Source organism: Dipodomys merriami, unplaced genomic scaffold, assembly GCF_024711535.1.
Source record: "Dipodomys merriami isolate MVZ:Mamm:240054 unplaced genomic scaffold, mDipMer1.0.p SCAF_35, whole genome shotgun sequence".
In the NCBI taxonomy this organism is placed as follows: Eukaryota; Metazoa; Chordata; class Mammalia; order Rodentia; family Heteromyidae; genus Dipodomys; species Dipodomys merriami.
This window is the reverse complement of record NW_027205048.1, coordinates 14,331,164-14,344,949: the sequence shown is the minus strand read 5'-3', so window position 1 is coordinate 14,344,949 and position 13,786 is coordinate 14,331,164. Positions and strand designations below refer to the sequence as shown.

The 13,786-nt window shown below is 41.4% G+C and overlaps 1 protein-coding gene across 4 annotated transcripts in view; it reads right to left on the bottom strand.

Moving 5' to 3' along the window:
* Zranb1 (zinc finger RANBP2-type containing 1) overlaps positions 1 to 13,786 on the bottom strand; it is a 69,212-nt gene that overhangs the window by 20,229 nt on the left and 35,197 nt on the right. For 3 of the 4 annotated variants that reach the window (XM_069988271.1, XM_069988270.1, XM_069988272.1), the window contains exon 3: positions 2,254 to 2,441. The exons of the other annotated variant lie outside the window; for it this stretch is intronic. In XM_069988271.1, coding sequence (XP_069844372.1) covers positions 2,254 to 2,441 — 188 coding nt within the window. The remainder of the gene's footprint in view (positions 1 to 2,253; positions 2,442 to 13,786) is intronic. 4 annotated transcript variants of the gene reach the window in all.

The window sequence follows — 13,786 nt, the reverse complement described above, 5'->3', positions numbered from 1 at the left end:
CTCCATAATCTCTTATCACCCTGCTTCTCTCCATTTCTAGGGCCAAGAGTTCTGGCCAGCCTTTCTAACCAGGCTTGACCCTCTCAGATAGCAGCTAAAAGCAATCTGTTCTTGCACTGTCTTGCTCCTGTACCTAAACCTTTCAGTGCCTTCGAAGTAACCTCAGAACACTTTGAGACAGGAAGGAGTGCCCTCAGAATAATCTGCACCTTTACTGCCCTCACAGGAACTTTCCCATGCTTCAAAAGACAAGAGCGCTCATGACCAGCACCAGTTCATCTTTCACACCTCCTCTTATGTCCCAATCATCACTCAATCATGGTAGGTTGCTTCCAAGTCTCTGAATTCACCATAAATACCATGATCCTTTCCTTCTGAATTTATGGTTTCCATGGCTTTTCTCTCCCAACCCACTTTACCTAGCTAATTCCTACTCCCTCAGAAATTAGCAAAAACTACCTGCTCTAGAGCACAGACCTGGCACTTGCATTTATCAAGACATACACTGAACAGAATCACCTATTTATTTCTCTACTTTTCCCAAGACTCACTAAGGAAGAGCCACGCTGGATGCTGGTGGCTCACGCCTACAATCCTAGCTACTCAGGAGGTTAAGATCTGAGGATCACGGTTCAAAGCCAGCCCCAGCAGGAAAGTCTGTGAGACTCATATCTCCAATAAACCACTAGAAAACTGGAAGTGGCTCTATGGCTCAAGTGGTAGAGCGCTCACTTTGAGCTGAAGAGCACAGGGACAGTGCCCAAGCCCACAGTTCAAGCCCAACAACGGACAAAAAAAAAAAAAGGAAAAGCCAACACCTATCCTCCAACACACTGCCTAACACGTAATATAGGTACACAATATTTTAGATGAATAACTAAAGAACAAATTTTAAAATAAAACATGACTATTTACTGAAGCCAATTCCTGTTTTAAAAGCATATATGGAAGGGCACTGGTAGTTCATGCCTGTAATCCTAGCTAGTCAGGAGGCTGAGATTTGAGGAAGCAAGCCCAGGCAGTAAAGTCCGTGAGAGTCTTATCTCCAATAAACTACTCAGAAAAAGCCTGAAGTGGCACTGTGGCTCAAATGCTAGAGCACTAGCCTTCAGCACAAAGAGGCTCAGGGACAGCACCCAGGCCCTGAGTTCAAGCCCCAGGACTGGCAAAAAAAATAAAAAAGCATATATACACTGGCCAGGTATGATAGACCATGAGTATAATCCCAGTTACTTGAGAGGTAAAGATCAAGAGGACCACGGACAGACAAGGAAGATCAAAGGTAGAGGTCAACTTGGGAGAAAAAGTTAGCCAAGACCCCATCTCAACAAACAAGCAAGGAATAGATGTTTCAGTTCATAATCTAGCTAAACTGGGGCACAGGCAGGAGGACTGCAGTCCAAAGCTGGCCCAAAAACAAAAGGAGCAAGGCACAATGGCACAAGCCTATAATCATAGCTACTTAAGAAGCAGAGATCACAGTTTAAGGCCACCTCAAGCAAAACAAAGTCCTAAGACTCTAACTTAACCAATGACTGAGTGTGGTAGCCTATGCCTATCATTCCATCTGCATTAGAAACATAATGACCGGACACAGCACCATGTGCCAGTCACCGTAGTGATGCAGAGGAGCACAAAAGGAAGATCATAGTCTAGGTGGCCCAAACAAAAAGCAAAGCCTACGTCAAAGGCAGGGAGGAGGCGCAGCCTTGCACAGTGGCTCCAGTGCTAAAGCACCTGCCTCTGAGATCTTCGAGTGTGAGGTTCTAATCCAGTACTGTCAAAAACAAAAACAGATAAATAGCTGAGGGCTTTTAGTGGTAGAACATCTGCCCAGTAAGTGCAAGGCCCTGAGTTAAGGCCCCAAAGTAAAAATAATAATAATAATAATAAAGTAAAACCACATACTGATAGGGACAATAGGTAGGTGCATCTGTAGTTCCAGCTACTCAGGAGTCTCCCTAAGGAGTTGGGAGGCCAGCCTGAACAACAAAGCAATATCTCATCTCAAAAGGAGAAAAATAAAGGCAAGAAAGAAGAAAGGGAAGAAAGGAAAGAAAGGCAGGCAGGAAGCCTTAAAAAAACACATACTTTTACAATCTCCAATATAAGCTGATTTTGAAAGGGAGGGGAGGGGGAGGTGCATCTGCAAAATTTCCCAACTGTCTGGAGAACACTGTAACATTAAAAATGAAAACTAAAGAAGACATTTCTTTGATATAAAAGAACATTTAACTAAAATGCCACACTCACCTCTGTAAGCAATATTGCTAGCATATCCTGCCTCTGAAAACGTATAGCCAAGTGTACCAGGGTATAGCCAACATCAAAGGCAGAAGGACGATTCAGCAAGCGTACTTCATCTGCAGTGAGCTGACGTGCAATATCTCCTCCTGATGACTTATAAGCTTCTATGGCCCCTAAATCACCTTCTACAACCCCTAAAACAAGCATCAAAATAGAAGAGTATTTAATTCTATTTTTCTTTAATAGGCACAAACCTACAACAGTGACTCCAAACTCCTTATGTGTTTCTTTGTGCTTCCAGGATCCTGGGGCATCATTTAAAGTCCTAGAGAATATAAGGAAAATTAGCATTTCCCTACATTTTCAAACATTCCACAACTAGAACTGCGTTAAGTACTTACCTTACCATCACAGCTGGCTTCATGTTTTGCTGGGGTTTAGAAGAACTATTAGGATATAGTAAGTAAAGCAAAGACCAGCAACCTAGTATGAGAACTGGGCTTCATAGTCTTTGTGGTGGTCCCGCACTCATCCGGCTGCAGAAACTGAGGAGACACACATGTGCTTCCAGTCAATGCTAAGCTTTCTATACTTCTAGTTACAAATAACTTAGAGCAATTTAAACCATTCTTATTGTAAAAAGAAAAAAAAAGGTTGGCAATGTTTTGATTTCAGTATATCTCATAGCCAAAGCTTCCTTATGCCCATCAAGAAAGATTAATAAACAGTTGGGCATAGTGGCACATGTAATAACACCTGAACTTAGGAGGTGGAGGCAGGAGGATCCCAAGTTTAAAGTCAGCCTAAGCTACATAGCAAGTTCAAGGCTAACCTGGGTAAGACTATTCTCAGAAAAGGAAAGGAAGACTGTTAAAGAAAAAAGACTGTTAAAGATGACTTTGAATGCTAAGATAAAACTTTACAAACAAATCAGTATCACATTGTCCATAAAGACCTTTGCATTCCCACCAACGCATCATATTCACCTTAGGATAAATGTTAAGACAATAACTGTATTTACTAATATACAGTAAAGTACAGTGTGGATAATAAAACCTTGTCAAAAATGAAAATGTAAATTAAAGACTTCCAATTTAGCAAAGGACAAATAGTTTAAGTGTTTCTCTTTACTATAAAAATGCAGCTTAAACCTGGTAAGTCTCACATTCACTGAATGTTCATGACACAATAAGCATAATAATGAACATGAGACAGGACAGTAAAAACACGACTTCCATATTCGAAGAGTTCTTCAATTTTAATTACATCTGTGAGCCATAAAAGATCAGCTCCAAAATTCTGCAAACTCTAGGGTCACAGATACTTTCTGTAAGTTTAGATCCTTTTTCTCAAAGCACAGACAAAAAATTTTTCAGGTTAAAAACTCATGAGAGGGGCTGGGATGGTGGCTCAGTGATAGAGCGCTTGCCTTGCATGCATGAGGCCTTGGGTTCAATTCCTCAGCACCACATAAGCAAAAAGAAAAAAAGCCGGAAGTGGCACTGTGGCTCAAGCGGTAGAGCGCTAGCCTTGAACTGAAGAGCTGAGGGACAGCGCGCAGGCCGAGTTCAGGCCCCACGACCAAACCCCCCCCCCCCCAAAAAAAACCACTCATGAGAAAACCAGGTATGACAATGTAAGCCTATAGCCCCAGCACTTGGAAGGCTGTGTCAGGATTTCATAAACCCAAGAGTTTTGAGAATAGCCTGAACAATATAGTAAGACCCTTCACCTCACAATTCTGGAGCAGACAGCTCTGGTGGAGCCCTTGCCTAGCACACGCACGTACTTCCTTAGCACACTCAGCTTCTCACTGAAGCTCAGCAAGAGCTCTCTCACTCCTCATCACAATAACAAGAGAGTTCGGGTTGTTTTGTTGGGTTTTTTTTCCAGTAATGTAGGGTTAATACATTCCTTGCTACATATACACAAGTTTAAGTTCAGTACTAAATCCCCTCCCTATCCCACTTTATACATAAAAGGCTTCTAAACATACTTAAAAGAACAATGCCCCAAAAGTAGTTCGGGCTGAAACACAGTAAAGCTGGCGTGAGACAGGGAGAACAGAACATTAAGTGCTAATTGAATTCAAAGTCACCTGTGGTGCAAGAGGGTTGTTTCTAATTATGTTCAAGTACAAAAAAACTCTAAAATCTCTGCTTAATTTGTTTAAACAGTTAAGTGTTTTCGAATACAATTTTTGAATAATTGAATGTCGCTTACTTTATTTAAAAGTGTGCCTATCCCATGCCCTTTGGTTTCTGCAGTATCACGTATAAAGGCAGCTACTTCTCCCTTCAGCACCAAGATGGGCAGAGCCAAAGCTGGTGGCAAACAGCTCAGTGGTAGGGTACTTTCCTAGCATTTGCAAGACCTTGGGTTTGACCCCACATGGGAGGAGGAGAAAATAAAGCCATAACTATTTCAAGTGCATGCAGCACAACACCTTTTAGTTATTACCTTAAATCTAAAAATGAGTCTATTTATAAAAGCTGTGTATTGTAGATAAAATATTCTAAAAACACCTAACCCCAAGAGTTTGAGCAATTTACTTGAAAAGACAAGATATGCATGGTAAATATGTATGTAGACACAAGTGTACATGTATGTACATATATACAATTTCTAAATATACTTTTTATTTCGAAAGACAAATTTGAAGTGACCACAGCTAAATACCAAAGAACTTCCTTCTTTGGATTGGACGAAAAGAAGAACTACTAAGTTTCCATCTTTACTATTTTAGCTAACTCAATGGGTAAGTCTAGAAGTATCTTTAAAATTCTTAAGGATTCACTTCTTCTCGCTCTTTGATGGATTTTTTGAAATTAGAAATTAACTGACAAGCACTGGTAGCTCATTCCTATAATCCTAGCTACTCAGAAAGTTGAAGTCTGAAGATCACAATTTGAAGCCAGTAAGGGCAGACAAATCCACTAGGCTCTTAACTCCAATTAACGAGGGGGAAAAAGCCAGAGTTGGATGGGTGGTTCAAAGTGTAGTGATAGCTTTGAGCAACAAAGTGGAGCAAGAACAAAATGCCTTAAGTTTAAGCCCCAATACTGGCACATGCACGTGTGCGCACGCGCGCGCGCATACATATACACACACACACACACACACACACACACACACACACACACACACACACACACACACACACACACAAGAAGCTAATTAAGCACAATGAGTAGAGGGTGGAGTACTGGTTTGTGAATTAAACAATTCAACAAAGTTTGCAACTACACGCTAGAATTATGATTTACAATATCTCCTGTTATGTCTTCATAGTAAGTGTAAGGTCCTCTCCTGGATGGCGAGCAGACTCCACCCTCCTCGCAGCAAAGTCTCCACCCAGTACCTGCGTTACCTAGGCAACTGGGACACCTGGAAGAGGTCACGTCTGCATCTGCTGAGGTCACATCTGAATTTGATGTGGCCACACCTTCCCCACCCATACCCTACATAAGGGCTAGCCCAGGCCCAGACTCTCTCTCCTCTCTTTTTTCTCTCTGTTCGTTTTTAGCTCTTGCTGCTCTTCTCTTGCTCTCTTGCTGCCCCCTTTTTTCTCTCTCTGTTCGTTTCTAGCTCTTGCTGCTCTTTTCTTGCTCTCTTGCTCTCTCTCTTTCCCAGCCACGTGGAGTGCCAACCTTGCCTGGTCCCAGCAGGTCTACCCCTTACCTGAATACCACGTGAGTGCTACTGTTCTTACCCCTCTCTCTGCTCTTTTCTCTCTCTTTCCTCTCTTCCCAGCTCTCTCTCATTCCCAGGCCTTTCCCAGCCACGTGGAGTGCCACCCTTGCCTGGTCCAAGCAGGTCTACTGAATAAACCTACCACTTATCTGAATACCACGTGCGTGCTGGTGCTGTTCTTACTCGGCTTTCCTCTTTTTAAAAACCTAACATAAATGGTGCCGTGACTCGGATAAAGGCTTAAAGTCAGGATAGCTGGGATTTCTTTGTTTTTTTCCTCTTTTTTCTTTTTTTTGTTCTTCCCTTTTTGCTCTGAGGAATACCCGCAGTTCTGACGGCCTTTTGCGAACCAGTCTGTCTGCGGCGGAATCAACGCATCGATACCATTGCTGCCTTCACATCCACGTCCACACTTCTCTACTCAGGTGAGTGAAACTACTCTACGGCTCTCTGTCGCTCAGTCTCTGTCCAGACGTGGCGCCACGCCCGAGAGCTCCTACGGCCTTTAGCTGAAAGGCGGTCACCTCTGAAGCCAAGGACGCTGGCTTTGGGGGCTTGGCCATTTCTCTCTAGAGGGCTCTGGGGGAAGTCGGGACGCCGCTTCTGCCTGGTCAGCTCTCCTTCACTCACCAGACTGACTCTACTCATTTAATGGGGTGCTACGAATCACGCCTGAGTCGTGAAACCCCTTTGAAATGTCTCCCGCGCTCCCTGGAAAGCCAGAGAGCCTCATTTTTATGCCATTCTCAGAAGCACAGTTTTTGCTACTGCAATGGTAAATGGTCAGAAGTTTAATTTCAGGCTTTTTGCTCTCTCTCTGCCATTCATGGGCAACTTTCTACCCTTTTTTTTCTACAACTTTTTGGCTTGTGCCTTGAAGAGTGTGACGCAGGCTGGGTCCCAGTGACCCCCCTCTAGGTTCCCTCTCAAAGGCTAGCCAATGTAGGCTTAATCTATTCAGGCTTTCTTTGCATTCTTTCAGAAATTCGCCATCTTGAATCCGCCATCTTGGCCACGTGGTGGGTTAAGGGTTTGGCCCCATCTGACCCTTAACCTTCCACTAAGTTTACTACTCCATCTATTCTAAGGTGCCTTGCTAACAAGTTGCTCTTTTCACAGGCCCTAGTAACTGAGGCCCAACCATCTGATGTGCTTTGTTAGCAAAGATGTCTAAATGTTGTCAAAATTTTAGGTTTTGAGTTTTGCCTTTTTTGTTTTGTGTTGTGTATTCTACTACTGACTACATGGTTCTAAAATACTGGGCATATCTATGCTAAAATTTTCATCACATCTAATGAGTTTTGTCATTTCAGAATATTTGTTGGCAATTCTTGATAAGAACCAGGTAAGCTCTACTTATTCTACTTGATCTCCTTGTTGCTTTAATTGGAAATAATAAAGGGCTTTTGTGGCAAAGATTTCAGTTCAAAGCCAGCTCGGGCTAAAAAATCCCTAAGACTCCGTCTCCCAGCTAAACTCTGCAAGTGGTACTATAACTCAAAGTGGTTCAGTGCTAGCCTTGAGCAGAAGTGCTCAGGGACAGTGCCCAGGCCTTGAGTTCAAACCTCCTTAAATACTAGTGGTACTATAACTCAAAGTGGTTCAGTGCTAGCCTTGAGCGGAAGCGCTCAGGGACAGTGCCCAGGCCTTGAGTTCAAATCTTGAATACCAACTGGGACAAGCCATCCCAGCAACGAGCACCTAGACTCAGCCAGTCTAGGGAACAAGGGAACGTGGAAAGGAGTAAGAGGAGATGATGTCACATCAGCTACTTTGTGCCTGCCCTTTCAAAATTAACCTGAGCCGGGAGGTCAGTAGAAGTAAGAAGCCTGCCCATCCAATGTCTATACCTGTCTACCTATTAACTGAACAGGGATTTATATTCTTGCCTTTGTCACCTGAATTCTCTACCTAGTCGCCAGATGTCAGAAGTAACTAGGGACATTTCTACCAACATTTTTCAGCCCCAAGTCCTTCCTCTTGCCATTTATTTGCTCTCTAGTATTTTTTTTCCAGCCCCTCAATGCTCATGAGACTTCTCCAGATTTCATCTAAGGACTCACGCCACCAAGGGACAGCTGCTGCTCACTGCCTTCTCTGGGAGGAGACCAAATTCCAGCCTTTTACCCCTATTGTCGACGCCCCTTGTCAGCAGGAAGTAGCCAGAGAGAATCCTCGCCCTATTTCATGATTATTAAAAGGCTGGAATGTAAGGTCCTCTCCTGGATGGCGAGCAGACTCCACCCTCCTCGCAGCAAAGTCTCCACCCAGTACCTGCGTTACCTAGGCAACTGGGACACCTGGAAGAGGTCACGTCTGCATCTGCTGAGGTCACATCTGAATTTGATGTGGCCACACCCTTCCCCGCCCCCTACCCTATATAAGGCCTAAACCGCCGCCAGACCGCCCTCTTTTTTTCTTTTGCCAGCCGCGTGGAGTGCCAACCTTGCCTGGTCCCAGCAGGTCTACTGAATAAACCCCTTACCTGAATACCACGTGCGTGGTGCAGTTTCAGTTCTTACTCGGTCACCTCTTTTTAAAAACCTAACAGTAAGGGCTTTTTAAAAACAACTTCAAGCAGGGTACCAGTGGTCACATCTATAATCCTAGCTACTCAGAAGGCTGAGATCTAAGGATCATGATTTGAAGCCAACCCAGGCAAAAAAATCTCCATGAGACTCATATTTCCAATTAACCACTCGAATTGGAAGTGGCACTGTGGCACAAGTGGTAGTGCGTTAGCCTTGAGCACAAAGAGGCCCTAAGTTCAAGCCCCACAACTGACAAAAACAAAAAACAAATAGAACTTCAAATGTTGGACTGTGTGGTATACGAGTCTCAATAAATCTAAGACACACACACACACACACACGAATTCTATTTAATCTAATGCAAATTACCAAAAATTCTGAATTCTTCTCTCCTATCCCATGTGCACCATTAAGCTGTAGAAAGGCTATGCTGCCCATGCCCCAGAAGATGGAGAAGGTAGGAACTGAGGAGGAACAGACTGCTCTTCCCAGCATGAAGCAAGCCTATGATCACACACAACTCATAAGCAGTAAAGGCACAAGCCTTTAAAATACCTTCTATCTAATGTTTTGAGAATATATAATTCTATTTTCTCATTAACTGTAAGAGCTCATAGTTTCAGAGACTGGTGAATTTCAGCTACAAAAACTAGTAAATGTCGGGGCAGGGAAGGTGGCTCAGTGGTAGAACGCTTGCCTTGCATGCATGAGGCCCTGCAATTCCTCAGCACCACATAAACAGAAAATGCCAGAAGTGGCACTGTGGCTCAAGTGGTAGAGCACTTGCTTTGAGCTGAAGAGCTGAGGGACAGCGCTCAGACCCAGAGTTCAGGCCCCACGGCTGACCAAAAAAAAAAAGCTGGGAGGGAGGGAGAGGCAAATAAGTGCAAGGACTAACACTTCGTTTTACAGAACAAAGTCCAGGAAACAATGATGATGTTCCAATATAGAGAGAAGCCCTACCTTCTCTGTAGGTCACTGACCTCTCATAATGCCTCTCAACTGATGCCCCTTTCTCTTTGTATTTTTTTAATTTAACATATATTTCATTTAACTTATACATTCTGTCTCCCTCCCCTTCATGCTACGAAGACAAAAAGACAACTGAAAGCACTCTGATTAGCTGTGTAAAACTAACCTGCAATAGTTATACATTCAAAAATACACAAGTAATTCATGATACATAATTATAAAGGAAAATGTAGGTATACTTTAAACACAAATAAATGAAAAATATGTCATTACGTATTGCTAGCAAGAAAAAAAGGGGGGGTAAAAGAGGTGGCGGCAGCAGAGATTCATGTTGTACCCTAAGCTAGGCCAAGGCCGATAGCTCCCTGGGGACTTCACAGCTACGATGGAACTCCGTTGGTTAGCATATGGAGCTGGCTCATAGATGTTTAGAAAATAGACTTATTTTTCCCCCATATATGGCACAGTTTTCAAAGTTTTGCCTTCTATTCCTTTATTACATAAATCATATGGTAACTAACTTTGAAAAGAATGCCAAATGGTAAAAAATAAAGCCAGGACTTACCTGAGCCCACATGGGCCAGCTCAACACTACCCTGGAGTTCTATGGTAGCTGTGACATCACAGCATGCTTTATGCTGTGGGGACAGGGTGGACCTGGAGTCTGCAGGCACAATTTCAGGAACCCTTAAAGAGAAAAGTTAGTTTTAAGTGCTAATGTTCAGAATGTTCTATACTATGGTCAGTAGAAAGATGCAGATGCAGCCGGCTATGTCTAGGTAGCACTCAGCATTCTTTCGCATATGAAAGAGAAACTATATACCCAGCAAAAAAAGGAAAAAAAATTTAATATCCCAAATCTAGCTTAATCATGGTCCTGGGCCTATGGGAATACTCAATACTCAAACTACTTTTAAATATAAAATGTCCTTAATATTTGGGGGGGAACAGTTCTGAGGAAGTAGTACTGGGGTCTGAACTCAAGGCCTCATGCTTGCTTGCTCAGCTGGCACTCTACAACTCAAACAATGCTTCTGGCCTGGCTTTTTCCTGATTATTTTGGAGATGGAACTGTAAGCAGTTTTCTCCCCAGGCTGGCTTCGGGCCAGGATCCTCCAGATCGCAACCTCTGAGTAGCTAGGATTTACAGGCATGAGCTACCAGGGCCCAAATAATACTTTTTAAGTGTTAAGTTTTCACAGAGAGCCCCAGAAACAGTTTGAGCAAGTCAAACCAATCAGCTCTCGCCGCATTTTTCACAGCAAAACCAATGGCAACAAGTTAAGCCACACTGTTGTGGACCCCAAAAATCCCAAGACTTGGGATTATAAATTCAAGGCCAGCCAAAGTTACATAACAAAGTCTTGTTTAAAAATTATTTTAATCTACCATTTCTATTCCTAGAAGAATGTTATAGAACAGTAAGCTTTCAAGTCTAGCTTCTATTCAATATTCTCACATTTATTAATATATCTTCTTCAGAAAAGATTTAATGAGATAAGGAAATCAAATAGTCTCAAAGGCCTTTTAAGTGTTCTAATTATTATGACAAATTATGTCAAATACAGTTTATGCTTCTGAATTCTTAACTCCTTATATCTTTGAACAAACAGTTAACAAACCAACTGTTGCAAATATATATATCCCAAAGAATGGATAGATACCGAACTGAAAAAATGTTTTCATAAGGATGGAAGGATTAAAAGAACACATAACAAAGTCCTCCGTGACAAATGGGCAGAGAGAGGTCCAAAGACATTTCATGGGTTACAGAAAATTAAAAAGTTCAAATGACCAAACATCAAACTATTCAGCCAAAGGGAAGAGACTAGAAGACCCAGAAATAAAACTATACACTTAACAGTTATCTGATATTTAATAAGGGAGCCAAAGATATGCAGGGGCAGGGGAGACAACCTCTTCAATAACTGGTGTTGGGAAACGTTGGCATCCATATGCAGAAAACTAAAAGTGGATCCCTGTTTGTCACCATGCACTAATATCAACTTAAACTGAGTCAAGACTTCAATGTCAGACCTGAAACTTTGAAATTGCTGTACAAGGGAGTAGGAAAAATGCTAGAACTTACAGGCCTAAGTAGAAACTTTTTGGAAAGAGTCCCTGGGACACAGCAGATAAGAGAATGACTTGACAAATGGGATTACATCAAAATAAGAAGTTTCTGCACATCAAAGGACGTACTCAACTAGAAAGACAACCACTAGGAGAAGAGCTTTATCAACAATACATCCAACAAAGGCCTAACACCCAAAATATATAAGGAACTCAAGAAACTAACCCTTCCCAATAAACCAATCACTAAATGGGCAAAGGAACTAAGGAGAGACTTCTCTGAAGAAGTAGTAAGAATGGTAAAGAAACATATGAAGAAATACTCACCATCCCTGGCCATAAAGGAAATCCAAATCAAATCTACCTTACCTCAGATTGGCCACCAACATGAATTTGAAGAACAATAAATGCTGGCAGGGATGTGGAGAAAAAGGGACCTTGTTGGTGGAAATGTAAATTACCACTCTGGACAGTGGTATGGAGGTTCCTCAAAAAAACTAAATAAAAATCTTCCCTACACCCTGCCATACCTCTCTGAGCATCTACCCAGAGCACTGTGTGCCAGGATAGCATAGACACTTGCACATTCATATTCATTGTTGTACCACTCACAATAGCCAAGTTACAGAAACAGCCCAGATGCCCTACAATAGATGAATAGATTTTTTTAAATGTGGTATCTATACACAATAGAATTCTATGCAGCCATTAGAAAGAATAATATTATATCATTTGCAGAGAAATGGATAGACCTAGAACAAATCATGTTAAGGTGAGGTAAGCCAAGCTCAGAGACAAACAGCTCTTGTTCTCTTTCATATACTGACGCCAGATCTGAAATACATGATAAAATATACAAGACTCTAGGGATTCAAACAAAGTAAGAACAAAGGAGTATGTATACTTAGGAGATGAACACAAAGGTGCAATGCCTATCTCTGCCTCGATCAAATAAAATAGTACTTAACCTAATAAACTCCAGGAAAATGGAAACAAGAGGAGTATTCTTTTCTTTTTTGCCTGTTTGTTCATTTATCTGTCTTGGGGGGAGCACAAAGGGTGAACAAAGGTAGCCATGGAAGTTAGTAGATACTGCTGAAAATGAACTATACAAATTGTGGACAGAGGAGGGAAAAACTGGGAGAGAGCAAGAGAAAGGGTACCACTGTCCAAAAAGAACCATACTCAGTATTACCTGAATTATGAAACAGTAACCAGTATTACCTGACTAATGAAACAGTACCCAATTATTACCTGACTTATAAAACAGTACCCAGTATTACATGACTTATGAAACAATAACCCTTTCTCAGCATTGCCTTTTATAACATTTAAAAAGATGAAAACATTTTAATCCAAAATATAAGTTTTATAAAAATAAGCATTCCAACTATATAAAGTAAAGCAAATAAAAGTGCAAAAAATCTATAGATGTTCTATAGTGATACTAAAAGCTATTATTTCATTTTAATAGCTTTTCCTATCTCTATCCTGTAATGCATATACTTGCTTTTGCTATTTAACAGCAACAAAAAAACTAGCCCTTCATATTACTAAAACCAGTACAAATGTCTAAATTTGGTGAAACAAGACATATGTCCAATTACAAACACATAAAACATACTGCATCCATACAATGATTGCTCAGTTATTAAAAGAAAGCAAATTCTGGCATATGTTATGACATAGACACTGTGCTAAAAAAGTCAAATACTATATGATTTCATTCATGTGGTTCATTAGAGGTGGAATTCACAGAAAACAGAATGGAACATATACACAGAGGAATTTTATTCATCCATTAGGAAGAATGATATTATATCACCGAAAAGAATTGGATGGACCTGAAAAAAGTTATGTTAAGTGAAGTGAATCAGACCCAGAGAGAAAAAAGACGCCATGAGTTCTCTCATATGTGCAAACTGGATCTATACAAGTAAGCACATATGGAGTTGTACACAAATGTATTAACCAAAGTATGGTGTTTTCAGGGGAGAATTCAAACAGTGTAATTCCTTAGAAAATCTAAATCTAATCTAAATCTAAATCTAACACAACAAAATGAATACCAGAAATTTGGCACTTGAAAGGTGGGAGGGGGAAAGGGTGTCAAGGAAAGGAGGGTAGAAAAATGAAGAGGGGAAGAGGGGGAGAAAGAATGCAATCCTAATATTCAATGAACGTTTTACAAAATTAAGAAAATTGAAGGGAAGGGTTAGGTGGGTGGGATGAGGGAGAATAATGAAAGAGCTAACATCAATCAAGATGCA